The sequence below is a fragment of the Papilio polytes genome, unplaced genomic scaffold (genome assembly GCF_000836215.1).
Source record: "Papilio polytes unplaced genomic scaffold, Ppol_1.0 DF823510.1, whole genome shotgun sequence".
NCBI lineage: Eukaryota > Metazoa > Arthropoda > Insecta > Lepidoptera > Papilionidae > Papilio > Papilio polytes.
In genome coordinates, this window is record NW_013525694.1 from 2,356,184 (window position 1) to 2,373,356 (window position 17,173).

Sequence of the window (17,173 nt, forward strand, 5' to 3'; positions counted from 1 at the left end):
CAAATTTCATAGAGATCCGTTAAGCCGTTCTCACATTTAAACCATTAGTAAGAAGTTAACATGCAGTTGTTATTTGTTAGAAGTGTTTAGTATTGTGTTTGTTGACCATTTGTTCCTGATGTAGGTGAGTGTGGGCAGCAGGATCTCCTGCGGGCGCAGGCCGAAGAGCGCGCAGAGCAGCAGCGGCTGTCCGGCGCGCGCCGCCACGTCCAGGAACGCGATCTCTATGTACACGCCGCTCTCCTCCTTGCGCAGCACGCGCCACCCCGTGTACGTCACGCCCTATTCACACTGTTATTTTAATCAACGCCAACGAAATTAAAAATAAAACTTGACGCTATTTTCCTCCACTGTTCTACATCTATGTCAAATTTTGACGAAATCTATTGAGCAGTTTTAGTTAAGTCCTTTAACGTCGAATAATTTAAACTCTCGAATTGGTAATATAACTAGCTTTATACCAGACTATCCTCTACGTCTATGCCAAATTTAATTGAAATCCGATCAGCCGTTTAGGCTACAAACTCTAACAAACATCCATCCATCCATCTAAACTTTCGAATTTATGATATAAAAGTTAAAAAAGTTAAAAGTAACATTACTGAGGATATTCTAAAAGAAAATAACAAACATGATTTCTCCCATTTTAAGGACTAAACCACCGGATGTTTAGATAAAATTCTGTGTGAAAATAAACTTGTTTCTGAATTGTGGTTATTAGAAAAAAATAATAAAACATTGTGTTTAAAATCTTTAGATTTGTTATCTATAAAAATGTTATTTCACATATTTTCTGTCAATGAACATAAATCAACTTTTTATTGATATGAAAAAGAAATGAAAAAATGTGATTGAACACATACGATGAACATGGTGAGATTGTATGCGATGACGAGCACGGTGTGGCGCAGCAGCTGGCCGCCGCGGCCGCGCGACTGCTCCGCCGGCAGCAGCCCCAGCCGCCCCGCCGCCGCCTCCAGCGCGCTCACGTACTCGCACGCACCCCCACCCCCGGCCCCAGCACCAGCACCCCCAGCACCAGCACCGTGCATACACTTGCACCCACAATCCCTACACGACACAAATAGGGCCATTTCAATTCACACAAGCATTTAACATAATTGAATTTATAAAAGAAATGCTAATTCTGGTTCATTCCAATAAGTTCCCAGGACCCTCTCCTATACACTCAAAATTAGTCATTAAGGGGTTTTGGTAGGTCAAACTTCACATAACTACCTTCCTTTAGTATTCAACGTGACTTTTGAAGATTCACCCTTGTCCTGTTACAAGACGGGGTTGGGCGACCGAACAATATAACAGAAAAGATTACCACAGAATTGGGAATTACTCGCACATTACAGTCTTAACTCCTCCGAGAACACAAAAAGGGGCCATAAAAATTGTTCGAAATACATAGAAACTATCATTGTCTATTAAGAAATATGTGTAAAGAGAAAATATTAAATTGATTTGATAACCAACCTGTCGTTATCGGCGATGTCTTCCAAATCCCTGGAGGATGAATTCATGAAGCCGCTCTCGCAGCTCGGGTCGTTGGTGCAGCAGCCGTTTGCATTTCTATTAGGCGAGGGCGTCGCTGTTATTGCGCCGTAACAACCTAAATAAAACGTTTAAAAATCGAAAAATTATACAAAAACAATGTACTGAGTACAGCTGTTTGAATTAAATGCAAAAGCAAGAAGTGTCTAAAACATGGTAGAAAAATTATTTAAAAAAGAATTATGATTAATATTTACCATGCTCTTCCATTCCTTGTGATGCATAAAAATATTAAGTAAAAAAATTAAGTAGGAATACGCACAATTTAAAATTAGTGAAAATATGACCACTATAAAATAATCTTAATATCATACTAATATTATATATGCGAAAGTTTAGATGGATGGATGTTTGTTAGAGTTTGTAGCCTAAACCGCTGAACAGATCTCGATGAAATTTGACACAGACGTAGATCACAGCCTGGAAGAACACATATGCTACTCATTTTTTTTAATTCCACGCAGACGGAGTCGCGGGCGAAAGCTACTTAATAATATAGTAATGTTGATACCCATGTTAGAAACGGACTGCGTGTGCGAGGTGTTGGAGACGGGCTCCGCGTTGTCGACGAGGCTGGTGGTCTCCGACAGCGGCGAGCCCGCGCCGCGCCGCCGCCACCGCATGTACAGGATCAAACAACCGCTCGTCACTGCAATATCATTATACGTCCCTAAGCTCAGACCCTACTTTAACTTAGAGGTGACTAGGCCATCAACAACAATGTACCACTGCGGGTTGACTTATCATATCTTTGAATTTGTTCCTATCCATCATAATATTTTCCTACACAGTAAGAACGTCATATATTGTTGACTAGTTTTTTTTAAAATAACATAAATCTAATAGATATGCCATAGAATTTAATTTTTTTTATTTCCAAATAGTTACGACTTAGGGGCTTTCAAGAAAAGAGCGTACTTCTTTTAAAGGACAACAGCGCATCATGGGCGTCGTATCAATTATAATTAAGCGATCCGCTGCTCGTTTGCCCCCTTCTACTATTAAAGTCTACAAAATAAATATTGCATAGCAATAATTGAAAATAGAACTTCAAATTAAATTATGTATATAGTGCAACCGAGTATCTTAAATTGTAGTGGCACAGACGTACCTGTCAAGCTAAACACCAGCAGACAGAGACGTATGACATCCGTAGCGTTGGTGTCCAAGATGCCGGCGGTGGGCTTGGTGGCCAGCAGGATGGCCACCATGAGCGCGGGCGCGCCCCACGCCACGAAAGCCAGCACCGGCCACAGTGACAACACGAAGCATGGCCCGCGACTCTATAACATTAATAATTCTACATGCTTCAAAAGGACTCGATCAATATTTTTTTTAATTTTATAGAAAAAGTAGGGTTTTTTTTCTTTGAAAATACATGTCAATCCCATAGTGCTACTTATAGTGTTTAAGAAACAAACTGGCATAACCGTGCAGCCGCGTCGGTTGTTGGCTCAGCCAATATTAACATAATAATGTCTACATCAAACCGGTTGGTCTTCAACTCCCGGAAAAGTAGAAACAATACATATAATTAAATAGGTACAGTCGCGGAAACCTCCGGTGTGCCAGTTAAATAAAACTTCCCACGAGTGAAATTCAAATAAAAATTATTTATAAATCTATCCTAATTTATAGAGAGAAATGATTTGCATTTGTGTATATATGGCCGGCAACGCATCTGTAATTCCTCTGATGTTGTGCATGTCCATAGGCGTCGTTGACCACCTCTGTGTTCCTGCCGCTCGTTTGCCCCCTTCTTTTATAAAATATATATATTGATATAACTCAAAAAGTACTGGACTGATATAAAATCCTTTCACCATTAAAAATCTATGTTATCAGTGAGTAACATAGGCTATATTTTTTATTATTTCATAATTTAACGCGGGTGAAGTCGCGAGCAACAACTATAATCAATATGGTAACAATATGCGCATTATCCGTGAACCATTAGCCCACATCATTTGTACAGATTGTAAAGCTGCGTCCTATTGGTTAATATTGAGGTCTCAATCTGTACAAAACTGTATACAATTAATCAAGGACATATACAATAATCAACCACCTTTAAAAGTTACTTATGCTTGTTAATATTTACTGAAAATAAGACAATTTTTTAGTTATTACCTCCAATGTTAGTAGTCCGACAGACAACATGCAAGTCCAGAGTAAACAGGAGTAAGTGGAGAATATCTGCAAACCTTGCTGCGCCACGTACTGCCAGCTCGGCGGGTAGGTGCTCAGCGGCCCGCCCCAGATCATACTGATAGCCAGCAGTATCTACAAACAGTAATACTGTAAATACCAAAGTCTCATTTCACGAGGGTAAATATACCTAATGGTACAGAATTTAAGAACCAGCAACCGAAACAGATGAAAGAGATCTAAGAAAAAAAGTTTAGGGGTCTCTCATATTACTTGATAATCACAAGACAAAACAATGGCCTTGAATGTGTCAATTTATATCTATACTATATTATAAAGAGGATTTGTATTTTTGTATGTATTGAAATAACTCAAAAACGACTGGGCCGATTTCAAAAATCTTTCATCATTAAAAGCTTTGTTATCAGTGAGTAACATAGGCTATATTTTTTATTTACGCGGGCGAAGTCGCAAGCAATAGCTAGTATTAATACTGACGTCAATTATCTTCCAATAGTGTTTCATCCATTAATCAATCTGTTCTGATTTATTTAAATCCATTTATTACTCAGTCAAAACTTACTTGTGTAATATTCAAGCAGAATGTAATCCTGTGAGGCATTCTTTTATATTTCCTCGTCACAGTGAAAACCAAGAAGATCCAAAGAGCAGCAAATAGAGACACTATTGATAAGTCAAAGCCAAATTTCTTCAGTTGGTCAGCATAGTCCTTATTCAAAGTAATAACTTGTGCGGAGAGGAATGTTATAGGAGCCGATAGGAATGTGCAAATAACCATTGATGATGCCATCTGAAAGCAACGAAATTTATTTATTGCCTCAATGCTTGTGGTAAACTATTTAATAACAGAAACCTATATTATTTTGTAGTTATTTCCTTTCCCTACTATATAAATGTGTGTCTATATAATAGCCTATAATTTTTCTATCAGCCTTTTCATTAAAATCGCTGCAAGCGTTATGACGATTAACCCGTAAAAAACTGGGCAAAAATATTGACCATTAGAATATATCATGTGTACAAAATATTCTTTATAGTATATAGACAATGTAATTATCATGCATAGATGTCACCAAGGTGTAGTTCTATATCTCAGTTGAAATAATAATAAAAAATTACGAGAATTCCAAGGTCTATAAAACATGATTTAATGTGTCATTATTAGTTTGTCATACTTACCAAGTCCATTTCCAACTGATAAATATTGGAGAATACAAACACGGCTGGTGCTGTTGGTATGGTTCCATACAAGAATGCATATGTTGAAAGTGATGATGTTTCAGTCTGATTATCACCAGCATTTAACGCCGATACACATTCTCTCATCACCACCGGTAGTATTACCCTAAAATAAGATTTCTTTCTTTTAAATATCAGTTAATTTTTGTTACTTTACCAATATTTCCTTTAACTATACCAACTAAGCTCTAAGCTTGTGCTAGGATATGGTTTACAATAGTTGAATGGCGGGAATCGAACCCTCCACCGCAAGATCGATAATTCATACCCCAAACCAGTATTGGTGCTTATTTATTAATCTAAGTTAGTGAGAAATATTGTTATTAGAAGTCCAGAAAAAACTACTTACAATTTAACCATAATTAGTACACATGGTACTATTAATGCAGGCCCTCTAAGTCTATACACTTGACCAACCATTCTTAATCCTAATAAGAATAGAGCCGATGCAGTAAAGGCTTGACCGTAAACCTAAAATTAAAAGTTTTTGATCCTTAACATTTTTGTACAAGTCACTCTTAGGCTTATCTAACGAAAATTATAAATCTTTTTAACAATATGGACATAAGTAACACGTGACATTTACTTAATATTTATTTGCAATAAAAGGTGCCTTAATAGGCACCTTTTTTAAGATTCAATCACTTACACAATTTAAAAAAACCAAACAAGTTATGTCCAAGGTAACATTAGATAAAGATTGTATTCATCTTTTTTTTACATAGTAATTTTAAACATTTTACCTCTAAAAGTCCTTCAATGTAAATGGACAGTTTGTGTTTAAAAGCAATATTACCAATAATACCTAACACAGTCATCACTAATACTGGATTGAATACTATTCCTTTGAGAATCTGTAGTAGCATTTTAATTTTAATAACATATTGTTTTTGGTTCTGCGTATTATCCGACTGATCTGTATTTTGTCGTTGCTTATTAATTTCAAGCAAAACAAAAGCAAAAGGATTAAGTATTGCCAGAGAAATAGGTGCCATTAAATACAGATATAAAGCATACTCGGGATGAGTTTTTTCATAGATTGCATTAACTGAAACAAGAATAAGAACATTATTAGTATACTCTGTAAACAATTACTAGTAAAATAAAGCTAAATAGTTCCTTTCGCTATTAGATTCTTGTTATTAACTTATTAAAACTTTCGCGAGACATTATACTATATTATTTATTTATAACACGGCTAAAACTCACGTGGGAACTTTCGGTGTAGGCACCGACCAGTTTCTTGTTATTGTAATGTTATTCCTAGTTTTCACTAAGCTTGTAATTTAGTTGAGTAAGTCAAAAATAAACAATTCTGAACAACATTTAATGAAGTAGATTAGCACGAAATGTTGATTTAGTTGACTTAAATTAGTAGGCAAGGGCAACCTACATTAATGATTGTATTGCACTAGGCATACACTAGTATAATTTATTGTTACTAATGTTCAAATCCTAATTAGATATTATGCTACACGAGGTAACAATGGAACTCATACATCCATCTAAGATCTATAACCTAAATCGATAAGTTGAGCAAAGAGTATACACTTACTGATTGGATATCCCAAAGCAAAGTCGTTACTCTGTGTGCAAAATATTGCAAACATTCCAGCTTGTCCTAAATTCATGGGCTTTGACACCAAAATGGTGACAATAACGACTCCAAAGAATACTACTCCCTTAGCTAATAGCATTGAAATTAAAAATGTCCAATTAACAATGCTAAAGTCTAATTGAGCTAATGACAAAAATATGAGAGATGGTAATGCAAAGGTGCCCACAAAAGTGGCAATTCCTTTTGACTCTGCCTTGGTGACCACATTAAGGCGGCCAGCAATATAACTGAAAAATAAATTCTGTTTAGTAATAATTTAATATAAAGATATAAGTACATTTTATAAAAGACATTCTACTCAATAATCAACATTCATAAAAAAGTATATTGTAGAACAAGTAACTAAATGACCCAGTGACTTAGGCTAGGATTCTATAGAATCTCTATTGTTATTACAAAAATTAGGTAAAAGACAACAACTTACCCACTAATGATAACAGCAAAACATTGGAACAAAGCGGGATACAACCTCTCAGAGGCTGCTTGAGCTACTTCTAACTGCATGGTATGTGATCTATGAAATGTAAAAAATAACAAAACACAATGTAGGACTTGCCAACTGTTACTTTATATTTAGTTCATAAGTTTCCCATAAAAGTGAAAATAACTAAATGAACAATTGTAACTTCATGTGACTTTCACTATTTATAGTTATAGGAGAGACTTTCATAACATATTAAATAAAAAACAATCTTATTGTTATGAAAGTCTTAGAACATTTAAAGACAACTCACTAATTAAAAGATATGAAAACTCTCTTTATTTTTAATTTTTGCAAGTTTTTATTTAATATCTGGTTTTAAATAGGAAAAGTTAGCTATTTTTACTTACCCCTTATACGACTTGTGATTTTCTGGCAAATATTTTAATTTTGTAGTATGTTAGTTGTAAATCAATTATTTTTTAACAAACATTTGATTAGTACCTGCGTATAATGCACTATGACACAAATATTCCATTATTTACTAATCATTACTAACCATTAGCTATAACCATAACCATTAGGTTTTGGAATTTTATTATTACAAAGCAATCGATATAATTTATTTAACCACACTTTATTTCTTTCAAAATGACATTTAAAAATCTGGTACACAAAATCAACTGACAACTGTCTGTCAACGTGAGTCGTGAGATTGATCGGAAAGGAGTGAGTGAGTAGACTATATTAAGAGATAGGAAAAAGGAAAGAGATGACAACAGCAACCCACTACATGATGATTAATATAAATGGATAGGTAATTGCTTGGTAATAATAAGTTTTGCATTGCTCTGACTTAAACGCGCCAGTCTATGCTCCTAACTGACAATTATAATTCCACTAGCTTTCGCTTTGTTCTACATCTATGCCAAATTTTATTGAAATTCGTTCAGCGTTTAGGCTTTGTTTAAGGTTGCAAACTCTAACAAACATTCATTTGTTCATTAAATCTTCGCCTTCATTCGCCTTTATAATATTAGTAATTAGTAAGGTATGATATAGTAAGATTACTAGTTCCAATCTACAGGGTCGTTACCAACCTTCACCGAGGGCCAAATGGCGAAACTCATCAATAAACACAAAACCACGTCTTGTAGCCTATCCATGTATAGAGGTCAGTGGTCACACCGTACAGAACCGGCATTTTCTTTTGCATTGTCGTTTCTGAAAGTGTAACCTACCAAAAACTACTAAAACCGGAAATGGAGCATCCATCTTAATTAAACAATATTACTTGAACAAAAAATAAGGATAAACGTTTATTTTAAAGTAGCTTATGCCTGCCACTCCATCCGCGTGAAAATAAAAAACAAAAGGAAATACTTTGTGTTCTTCCAGATTATGTTCTATATCTATGCCAACATCTATACCCGTTATGCAGCTTAGCCTACAAACTCCAACAAAGATCCATCTGTCCATACCTCCATCTAAACTTTCGCATTATAACATTACTAAGGTACTGTGCTTAGGGAACTTGCTTAATAAGTTATAGCCTCCTGCCTTCAGTACTGTCGGAAGCAAACAGCAAGACCGTTTCGCATGATTTTGAACTATTATCTATTAACTAACTATTATCCATTTTGTAATATAGGTGTATAATTAACCCCTTACACTGTTTTAAAATGTAAACTTTACAACCGCCATTCTGGGAGATAACATCAGTAAGCAGTAAAGATTTACATAATTAGTTTCATTAATGCTTAGATAAGGTAAAATGAACAACGAACCACTACCAAGTGCTGCGTGAACGTGAATAGCTCTTGTTCTTGATGAAGGAACCCTTGTACTAAAAATAAACAGGAAAAAAAGATAGATGTTTATTTAAAAATAGTTAAATAATTTTTAAGTTGAACCTACAAATTATACAGTCTCGCATGAGCTTGTCAAACTGGCAACACAATCAGTTTCCGGTAGCCATCATTGATTCCATTTTCCATTATCGAGTTGTTCGTTCGCAGGGTCAGTCGGTAGAATTTTATGAAAAATCATTAAAATTTATTTCAAATTCTCTCTTAATTGAGAGGTAAGTTTTTTACTTGTTTTCATTTCTTTATGTGGTAGATAGATAAGTATGCCTTAGTTAAAATCAAAAGGATTAACCAATCACGATGTTCCAGATACCTACTCAAGCGTTTACCACCACGTAGGTAAGCGCCTATACATTTACAGAAAAAACGGCAAAATGCAGTTCAACGGATTTCACAATCAACATCCTATGTAAGTTATTTACTTAATATTCCACTTTTCACAATTATAAATTTGCAATGCCCATGTCAAAATGGCCGCATATGTTGCGGAGGGTATTGATTGTATGTTACAAGGGAGCGGCCATTTTGTGAAATGAGTTTCACACAGCTGATATCTTATGGCTGCATTTATTTTCCACAAATAGATTTAAAAGTATTATAAAAATTACTAGGAATGATATATAAATTAGTGTATCTAAGGTTTTTTCATTATTTCTTTGTTGTTTCTGTCTATGAAACTACTCCATTACTGCGCATGCTTGTACCTTCGAAAAAATCAATACTTGCTTTTACCGTGAAACATTCGAGAAGTAGCAGAATCATTTTGCGTAGATAGTTCCAATGCTGATCAGGTATGTAATTTTATCGCGAATGTCTTGTATAAATTCTCATTACCTACTGGTGATATCAAACTCGCAGCTTTCACTGGTCATCTATTTTTGTGTGCAAGTTTCTAATCAAAGATTTATTCTGTAGTGCATTTCATTTTTTGTTTTCATGGCTATAGAGTCCCTCATTAAAAAACAAGTCAATTTAATGGTAGAAATTTATACAGTTTACACAACATAGTTTGCTATTATGTAAATTACTTGGAGATACATAAGAGGTGTCAGTTACTATTTTTTTAATTCAGATAATAGTCAAATCTAATGAAAAATAAAAAAAAAACTGCATGCAACATTGTGATTATCAATTATCTATGAAAGGTATACTGAAGTTTGAGTTATTATGTACAATTGTTAAATTACTGCAGGTACATTAAAATAAGGCCTATTTTTATTCTCAATTTTTGATTGTTTACCTGTTGCATATTTGAGTAGTTGAGTAATTAACTTAAACAAAACCAACAAGTTTTTTAATACCATACTTTAAGTAATTAAAAAAGCTTTTAGCATTAACTGCAAATTTTTAATTGACTAGAAACGAAAATCTTTTATTTTTATTATCAGCTGATTTGAATAGAATCTGTTTTTTCAATTTGCAATAAAAAATACCTTTTACATATAAGGGCCCAAACAAAGTCTTAAATTGAATATGACATTTTAGTATTGAAATCCCGCATTTAGTTTCAGACCTCGACTTGACCGGAATGAACAATTCGGTAAAATGCCATACTATAATGGCGGTGTTCCTGACTTTGGAGGGCCAAAAAACTTTAATCCCAGGAACATGGGTAATAAGACCTTTAGGCCAAGAGCTGATTTCAATGGAGTAAGAAATGACTTCAATAACCAGAAAAATGAAAATCAAAATGAATTTGGTGGCCCCAAGGAATACAGACCAAGGAATAATTTTAACAATCAGCAACAAAATAAGAATGAATATGATGGAGAAAAAAGCCCAGGAGGTAACCAGTTCTACAATGGGCAAAATGATTTTGGTGGGCCTAAGCAGCAGGGTTTCCAGAAAAACAACTATGGACCTAAGAGTTACAATGGCAACCAAGGAAACCCTAATCAACAAAACTATGGTCAAAGAAAATCATATAGCCCCACCATGGGACAACAATCAATGGAGTTTAAGGGACGAAAACTTCAGAGCATGAAGGCTAAGCATCCTGGAGACGCTTTGGTGAAACCCATGTGGGACCTGTCCAAACTTGGCCCAATCATGAAAGATTTCTACAAGCCACATGCCAATGTGGAAGGGCGCACCGAAGAGGATGTTCAGATGTTCCTGGCTACAAAAGAAATAACTGTTAGTGGCAACAATGTGCCTCGTCCTAACCAGATTTTTGAGGAGGGCAATTTCCCTGACCATATTTTGAATACTATCAAAGAGCAAGGTTGGGAAGAACCAACAGGTATTCAGGCTCAAGGGTGGCCTATTGCTTTATCTGGACGTGACATGGTGGGAATTGCTTCTACTGGTTCGGGTAAAACACTTGCTTACATGCTACCTGCTGCGGTTCACATTGTGCACCAACAACGAATTCAACGAGGCGATGGCCCTATTGTTCTCATATTGGCGCCCACTCGAGAGCTGGCGCAACAGATCCAATCCGTCGCTCAAGCTTACAGTGCCAATGGCTGCATCCGTAATACTTGCATTTTTGGTGGTTCACCAAAAGGACCTCAAGCCAGGGACTTGGAAAGGGGAGTTGAAATCGTCATTGCCACTCCGGGTCGTTTGATCGATTTCCTTGAACGTGGAGCTACTAATTTGCGTCGCTGCACTTATTTGGTGCTGGATGAGGCCGACAGAATGTTGGACATGGGTTTCGAGCCCCAGATTCGTAAGATCATTGAGCAAATCCGACCCGATCGTCAGGTTTTGATGTGGTCCGCCACCTGGCCCAAAGAGATTCAAGCTCTAGCTGAAGATTTCCTGAATGATTATATCAAGGTTAACATTGGCTCCCTAAATCTTTCTGCTAATAACAATATCAAGCAGATTGTTGAAGTTTGTGAAGAACATGAGAAAGAGATGAAACTTGCTAACCTTCTTAAAGAGATTTCTTCCGAAAAAGATAACAAGGTTATTGTGTTTGTGGAAACAAAGAAAAAGGTACATATAAAGAAATTTATCAAAATACTTAATTTTAAATGAATGCATAATTAATTAATTTTCAATGTAATGTTTAAGGTGGACGACATTGCGCGCGCAGTGCGCCGCAACGGGCACAAGGCGCTGGCCATCCATGGAGACAAGTCGCAGCCGGAGCGCGACGCTGTGCTCACAGAGTTCCGCAACGGAGCCACCACCATCTTGATCGCCACAGACGTGGCTGCGCGCGGCTTAGACGTCGAAGATGTTAAATTTGTTGTGAATTTCGATTACCCGAATTCATCTGAAGATTATATTCATAGAATAGGTAACTATTTGTCAATATTAATATGATATACATATTTGGCGTTTTTAACTAATTTTCATTTTGGATTTAACAGGACGTACTGGTCGTTGCCAGCAATCGGGAACAGCGTACACATTCTTCACTAGTGGCGACGCTCGCCAGGCGCGCGGCCTTGTAGCTGTGCTGCGTGAAACTGGTCAAAACCCTCCGGCCAAGCTTAATGATATGGCCAGGAACAACAACAGTGGATCAGGTAATCACATTTAGAAATTATGTTTTTACATATTTTTAATTTAATAATGTAAAAAACTTCTCATAAACCAATAATTAAATTTTTCGTCGCAGGCCGCAATCGCTGGCAACAAAGAAAAGAGAATAACAGCGGATCTAGCTCGCCTCGTCAGCAGAACAACCAGTGGAACAATAAAATGGCCAATGTTAATCCTGAGGACAGCCAGAATAACTATCAAAACCGCAACCAGAACCAACAAGCGCCTCGCTTCACAAACCAGAACCAGAACAACCAGGGTTATAGACAGAACAACTATCAGAAGCAGGTTCCATTCCCCAGCCCCACTGTGTTTGAATCGATGGGCAATTACCAAGGTGGTTACACCAATGGATACCAAGGCAACTACAACAACCAGAATGGATACGGCCAGCGTCAATTTACAAGTATGTATTGCTAATGCATTATAGTTTGTAAATTTTTATTTCACTAGCATATTTTTTATATTAGCAAAATTTTTAGATACCCGCAATAATGGACCCCAATATCGCAACAATAACTCCACCAACGGAAACAAATCTGGCGGATCCGGTTCTTCATATGGATCACCGCCACCTCATTTCGCCACCCCCGCTCATTATCCCCAAATGCACCCACACCCTCAGGATATGCTTGGTTAGTAAACATTGCTAATAGATATTTTTACCTATTTTAAAACATCACATCTTCTTAAGTTCTCATATGGCTTGAAATAATTTACAATTTGACTATTTTCACAAAGTAGTGCTCTTATGCCTTTATTAATAAAGATACCTTAAATATTTGTTACTGTTTGACCAGATATGTTGAATCCATAACTTTAAGCTTTTGATTGGGTTAACTAATTACATTACTACTTTTACTCACGTCTATTTTTGACGTGAGTCGTAAACTAACTAGTATAACTAGTTAGTTTGTCTCACGAAAGTTAATTGACACTGTTGATTGGGTCGTTTGAGGTATGTGTAGTTTTACTTTATTTTTGAATGTATGTTTGAACAAAGGTGGCAAGTACTACGGCGGCGGCGTGGGCGGCGGCGCGCCGTGCGGCTACCAGGCGGCGGTGGGCGCGGGCGTGCCCTACCCGCACCTGCCGCCCGGCCCGCTGGTCTACGCCGCGCCCATTCAGCAGTAACTGACCACGCACCTAGCTATTTATACTACCAGCCGCTGGTAACCTTCCAGAGCTCTTAGTGTCTCGCTTAAAGAAATATTTTTCAGAACCTTTATAATTGAGCTCTCTTGACGTTTTCAAAGATTTAAATTTGGATGTACTTAGCGAGTTGGTCGATGTCTAAATTATTACCATGTTGAAGGTAAGTAGAGACGGGATGATTGATGTTGTGAAGTATCACTTCTATCCAAAATAGCTTAATGTCAATGTTTGATGTTATAACTAAAGATATAAATGTCTTAAATGTAATGAATAATACGCTATTATTGTATGTTTTATGAAAACTTCATATAGAAAATTATTCAATTTACTTGATGTTGTAGTTGTCTACTTAACATTAGTCATCCCCTATTAAAAGATGTCTCTCCTTGTAAGACATTATTTCATTACTTTTTTTTAATTTCCTTATTTTAGATTATTACACGATAGATCTGAATGAAAACTTTTCCAATGTCATGCCTAAAAGTTACTAGAGCAAATAATTGGTTTGATTGATTTATATTTACTATTGATTGGTAAAATTTAACTTTATATGTATGCAGCTGTATGCTAAATGTTGATTTATTTTTCCTATTCTCTTTCAGATCCATTTGAAGTAATAATATATGTATACTATGTGTGTTAGATTTAATAACTTTGGGCTCAACTGTTGACCATGCACTGCTGTGTATTTAGTAATAACAATTATAACTGACATTAACCGATAATGTTATTAAACGGTGTAAGTTCTCAACCTTGAAAACACCTCATTGATTAAAATATTCTGATTCAAACTGACATTCAAAATTTAATAAGAATTTTGTATAATTTATCAGATTGGCGTATTTTCATGTATAAAATGTTTATAACATGAATAGGTGTGATGGTCAACAGTCCGGGGCGAGTAGGACGGTGGATGGATGGAGCAACTTGTCATCCACATTAGATTGTAATCATTATATTTGTTAGAGTAGTCGGTGTGGGTACCCTCATGTGTAATCCCGGGTGCCTTTCGTTTTTAAATGTCTGTATGATGTACGAAATGCACGAAACATGTAGAAGATGAGATAAAATTTTAGGAAGGGGAGGGCTTTCAAATGGCAGATATATTTTATATAAATTATTTTATTGTTAAAGACCTTTACCAGTGAAACTTACGGGACAACTTAGTAGTAGAAAAATTTTAAAAATGCTTTTGATATATTTCATAAACAACAAATCTGTATTGCCAGATAAAATTGTGAATATTTTTCTTACGTAAAAATATGATGTCAATGACATTTCAAGTCACTGATTTCGAAGTTATTTTTATTACGATTAGATCTTAAAGTTGAGTATTACGTGTAGGGGTATTTAGTCTTACGTCGGTGCGACCTGAGGTGAACAGCTGGTTCTTGAATGCTAAACAAATTGATTCTGCCATTCTCAAAAATGTAGCAAGAATGTAAATACATTGCATTTAACTTAGGGAGATTAGTAATTTGAGCATTATAAATAATCAAACGATGGTTATTTTCTTTTCTTAGCAAAATAAGTGTTTTCTTCATATTTGTTTTTTTCGATTACTTTTACATAATGTAATTTCACATATTCGTCTAGTTATTAACTGGAGTTTCTTTGTACGTAAAGGGGTTCTAAGGGCTATGACAAAGAAATAGTCAATCGGTACAAAGTAGGCAAAGGTTTGAGTTTGTTTTTTAGAAACCCATTACTGTCCAAAGAGTAAAAATCTGTGATATTTCATTACTATAACCTGTCGTTGCGTTGGTCAATTGTTATAATACATAGAAACAGTTCTTGTGCGCACGGAACATGTTTCACTAGACAAAAATATATTTTTTGACTATTTGAACGAATTTCATGAATGTTTGTGACAACAAAGTTTGCAAGTCGTTCACAGATATAATATAATATGATAGATGTAAGATTTAATATTTTATTGTTATTCAGTTTAGTTCTCAGTTTGCCGCGAGGTGACTAAATTATACCAGTTCGGAAGGACGTAAACGTTATTATCTGTGAGCCCGTGTTGAGCACGTCTCAGGAGCGGTTTGTAACAGCACAGAGCCAGGGTGACCGACGTGTTCGTGAATCTCGCTACTTGAACATAACCTTTGCGAGATTCGCTTCATTATGAATGTACATTAAGCGGAAGAATGTGTATTTGTGCAAAACATCATCTGAAAGATGATCTTCCAGCGGCGGGCCGCCTGCCCGCGCGGGCAGCGCTGTCGGCGGGCGGGCCTGGGTAGTGCGTACGTATAGATCGGCAAGCGTGTCAAGTTTGGTCGCGGATTGCAGGTAGCTCCTGTTTGTGTACAAAGTACTGCACCCACCTCTACTAAACAACTGTGATAATAACACTAAGTAGCGTAGCAGGCGATTTATATACTAGTTACGTCCATGGGAAGGAATGACATCATATCTGACATATTGTATTGTGATAGTAAATATATCGCGACGTCGTTTCAATACGTTATGGTTAAACTTTTTCTCTAAACAAGACTGATTATAATTATTTCTAATTGAATATTTTATACATGTTCCACTTTGACTGAATGGGATTAAGGTGTTTGTATTTATATTGATAGCATTCTCGTGCTGTGTGTTTATTTTTCCAAAATTTATTATTCACTATGTTGGATATGTGTCAAATAGCCTTTCTAAGCGGTCACCGAGATCCAGAAAATTGATAAAAGTCATTCAAATGCGTTGTTTCATTTAATGTGATGGAAAATGTTGTTGACAAAGACAGTGGCGCGACAGTATGAAGCTGTGTTAGAGTTATATTATTATTTGTTGTTAATTTGCGAAATTTTATTTAACAACCGACATTACTTTTGATAATAGGTTCATGGTTTCACAGAACATTAAGAATTATTTTCTCAAAATTTGGAGTTTGTGAAAAATATACATAGATTTTTAAGTATGTGGCAATGCAGATCTTCATAAATATTGATTCTATTAACGAAGAAGTACATAGTTTATATTTATTCAATTATAAAATAAATGGAGAGCGCAGAGGCTCCTTATTAAACTGTCCCAAAGGGAAGTCTTCTGAATGTTTCTGAGAAGTGCATTTCTTCTATGTAATACAGTATTAAATTCCGATTAATAAATTAATGTATAATAAACTGATGGCTTTTCATTTCTATATTTTTTGTTCCACGTTCATTACGTAGCTCCATGTAAACTAAAGCATTTTACATGAGTAGACCAGGGATTCCCAACCTTTTTGTACTCTTGGAGGACATTGTAAAATAGCGATCGAGCGGCGGATACCATCTACCTTTAATCAACCAACTCCTTCCATAACTTCATTTGCCCATCATTTATTTTTATACTTTTAATTTATTAAAAAAAAAACAAGTCTCAAAATTATTATTATATATTTATTTACACCTAGCTTGGCAGTCTATAATAATTTTTTTATTATATAACAAGGTGGCAAACGGGCACCTGAAATCGTCAAAATGGCGAAGCGACCGCTGCCCATAGACATCCGCAATTGCAGATGTGTTGCCTACCCTTATCCGACGGAGGAGGAGACGCACATAAAGAGGATATTTCCCCTTCCTATGCATCTCCACTGTCAAATCCACTTCCTCTTCCCAACCTCTCTATAAGAAAAGGGTGCTAAAG

The 17,173-nt window shown here is 35.9% G+C and overlaps 2 protein-coding genes across 2 annotated transcripts in view; one reads left to right on the forward strand and one right to left on the reverse strand.

Moving 5' to 3' along the window:
• LOC106104671 (integral membrane protein GPR155) overlaps nucleotides 1–7,683 on the reverse strand; it is a 9,337-nt gene extending 1,654 nt beyond the window's left edge. Inside the window, exons 1-13 of the mRNA XM_013284794.1 lie at nucleotides 7,421–7,683; nucleotides 7,014–7,103; nucleotides 6,527–6,816; nucleotides 5,715–6,019; nucleotides 5,321–5,442; nucleotides 4,912–5,077; nucleotides 4,295–4,522; nucleotides 3,694–3,846; nucleotides 2,675–2,846; nucleotides 2,075–2,212; nucleotides 1,486–1,621; nucleotides 864–1,071; nucleotides 107–282 (exon numbers count right to left, since the gene is read on the reverse strand). Of these exons, the coding sequence (XP_013140248.1) occupies nucleotides 107–282; nucleotides 864–1,071; nucleotides 1,486–1,621; nucleotides 2,075–2,212; nucleotides 2,675–2,846; nucleotides 3,694–3,846; nucleotides 4,295–4,522; nucleotides 4,912–5,077; nucleotides 5,321–5,442; nucleotides 5,715–6,019; nucleotides 6,527–6,816; nucleotides 7,014–7,093 (2,174 nt within the window). The 5' untranslated portion in view covers nucleotides 7,094–7,103; nucleotides 7,421–7,683. The remainder of the gene's footprint in view (nucleotides 1–106; nucleotides 283–863; nucleotides 1,072–1,485; nucleotides 1,622–2,074; nucleotides 2,213–2,674; nucleotides 2,847–3,693; nucleotides 3,847–4,294; nucleotides 4,523–4,911; nucleotides 5,078–5,320; nucleotides 5,443–5,714; nucleotides 6,020–6,526; nucleotides 6,817–7,013; nucleotides 7,104–7,420) is intronic.
• Nucleotides 7,684–8,982: 1,299 nt separating this feature from the next.
• On the forward strand, nucleotides 8,983–16,661 carry LOC106104613 (ATP-dependent RNA helicase DBP2-like). The gene is made up of 8 exons (XM_013284708.1): nucleotides 8,983–9,093; nucleotides 9,188–9,287; nucleotides 10,384–11,824; nucleotides 11,903–12,131; nucleotides 12,205–12,363; nucleotides 12,456–12,785; nucleotides 12,862–13,014; nucleotides 13,383–16,661. Exons 2-8 carry the CDS (start codon nucleotides 9,253–9,255, stop codon nucleotides 13,511–13,513), a joined length of 2,478 nt encoding a protein of 825 aa, XP_013140162.1. The 5' UTR covers nucleotides 8,983–9,093; nucleotides 9,188–9,252; the 3' UTR covers nucleotides 13,514–16,661.
• The last annotated feature ends 512 nt before the right edge of the window (nucleotides 16,662–17,173 follow it).

Excerpts from the sequence above, each read along its gene's own strand:
- LOC106104613 (XM_013284708.1), top strand. The coding sequence starts at position 9,253 with ATGCAGTTCAACGGATTTCACAATCAACATCCTAT. Across the intron at positions 12,364-12,455 it reads GAACAACAACAGTGGATCAG|GCCGCAATCGCTGGCAACAA; the intron begins GTAATCACATTT and ends TTTTCGTCGCAG. Across the intron at positions 12,786-12,861 it reads CGGCCAGCGTCAATTTACAA|ATACCCGCAATAATGGACCC; the intron begins GTATGTATTGCT and ends CAAAATTTTTAG.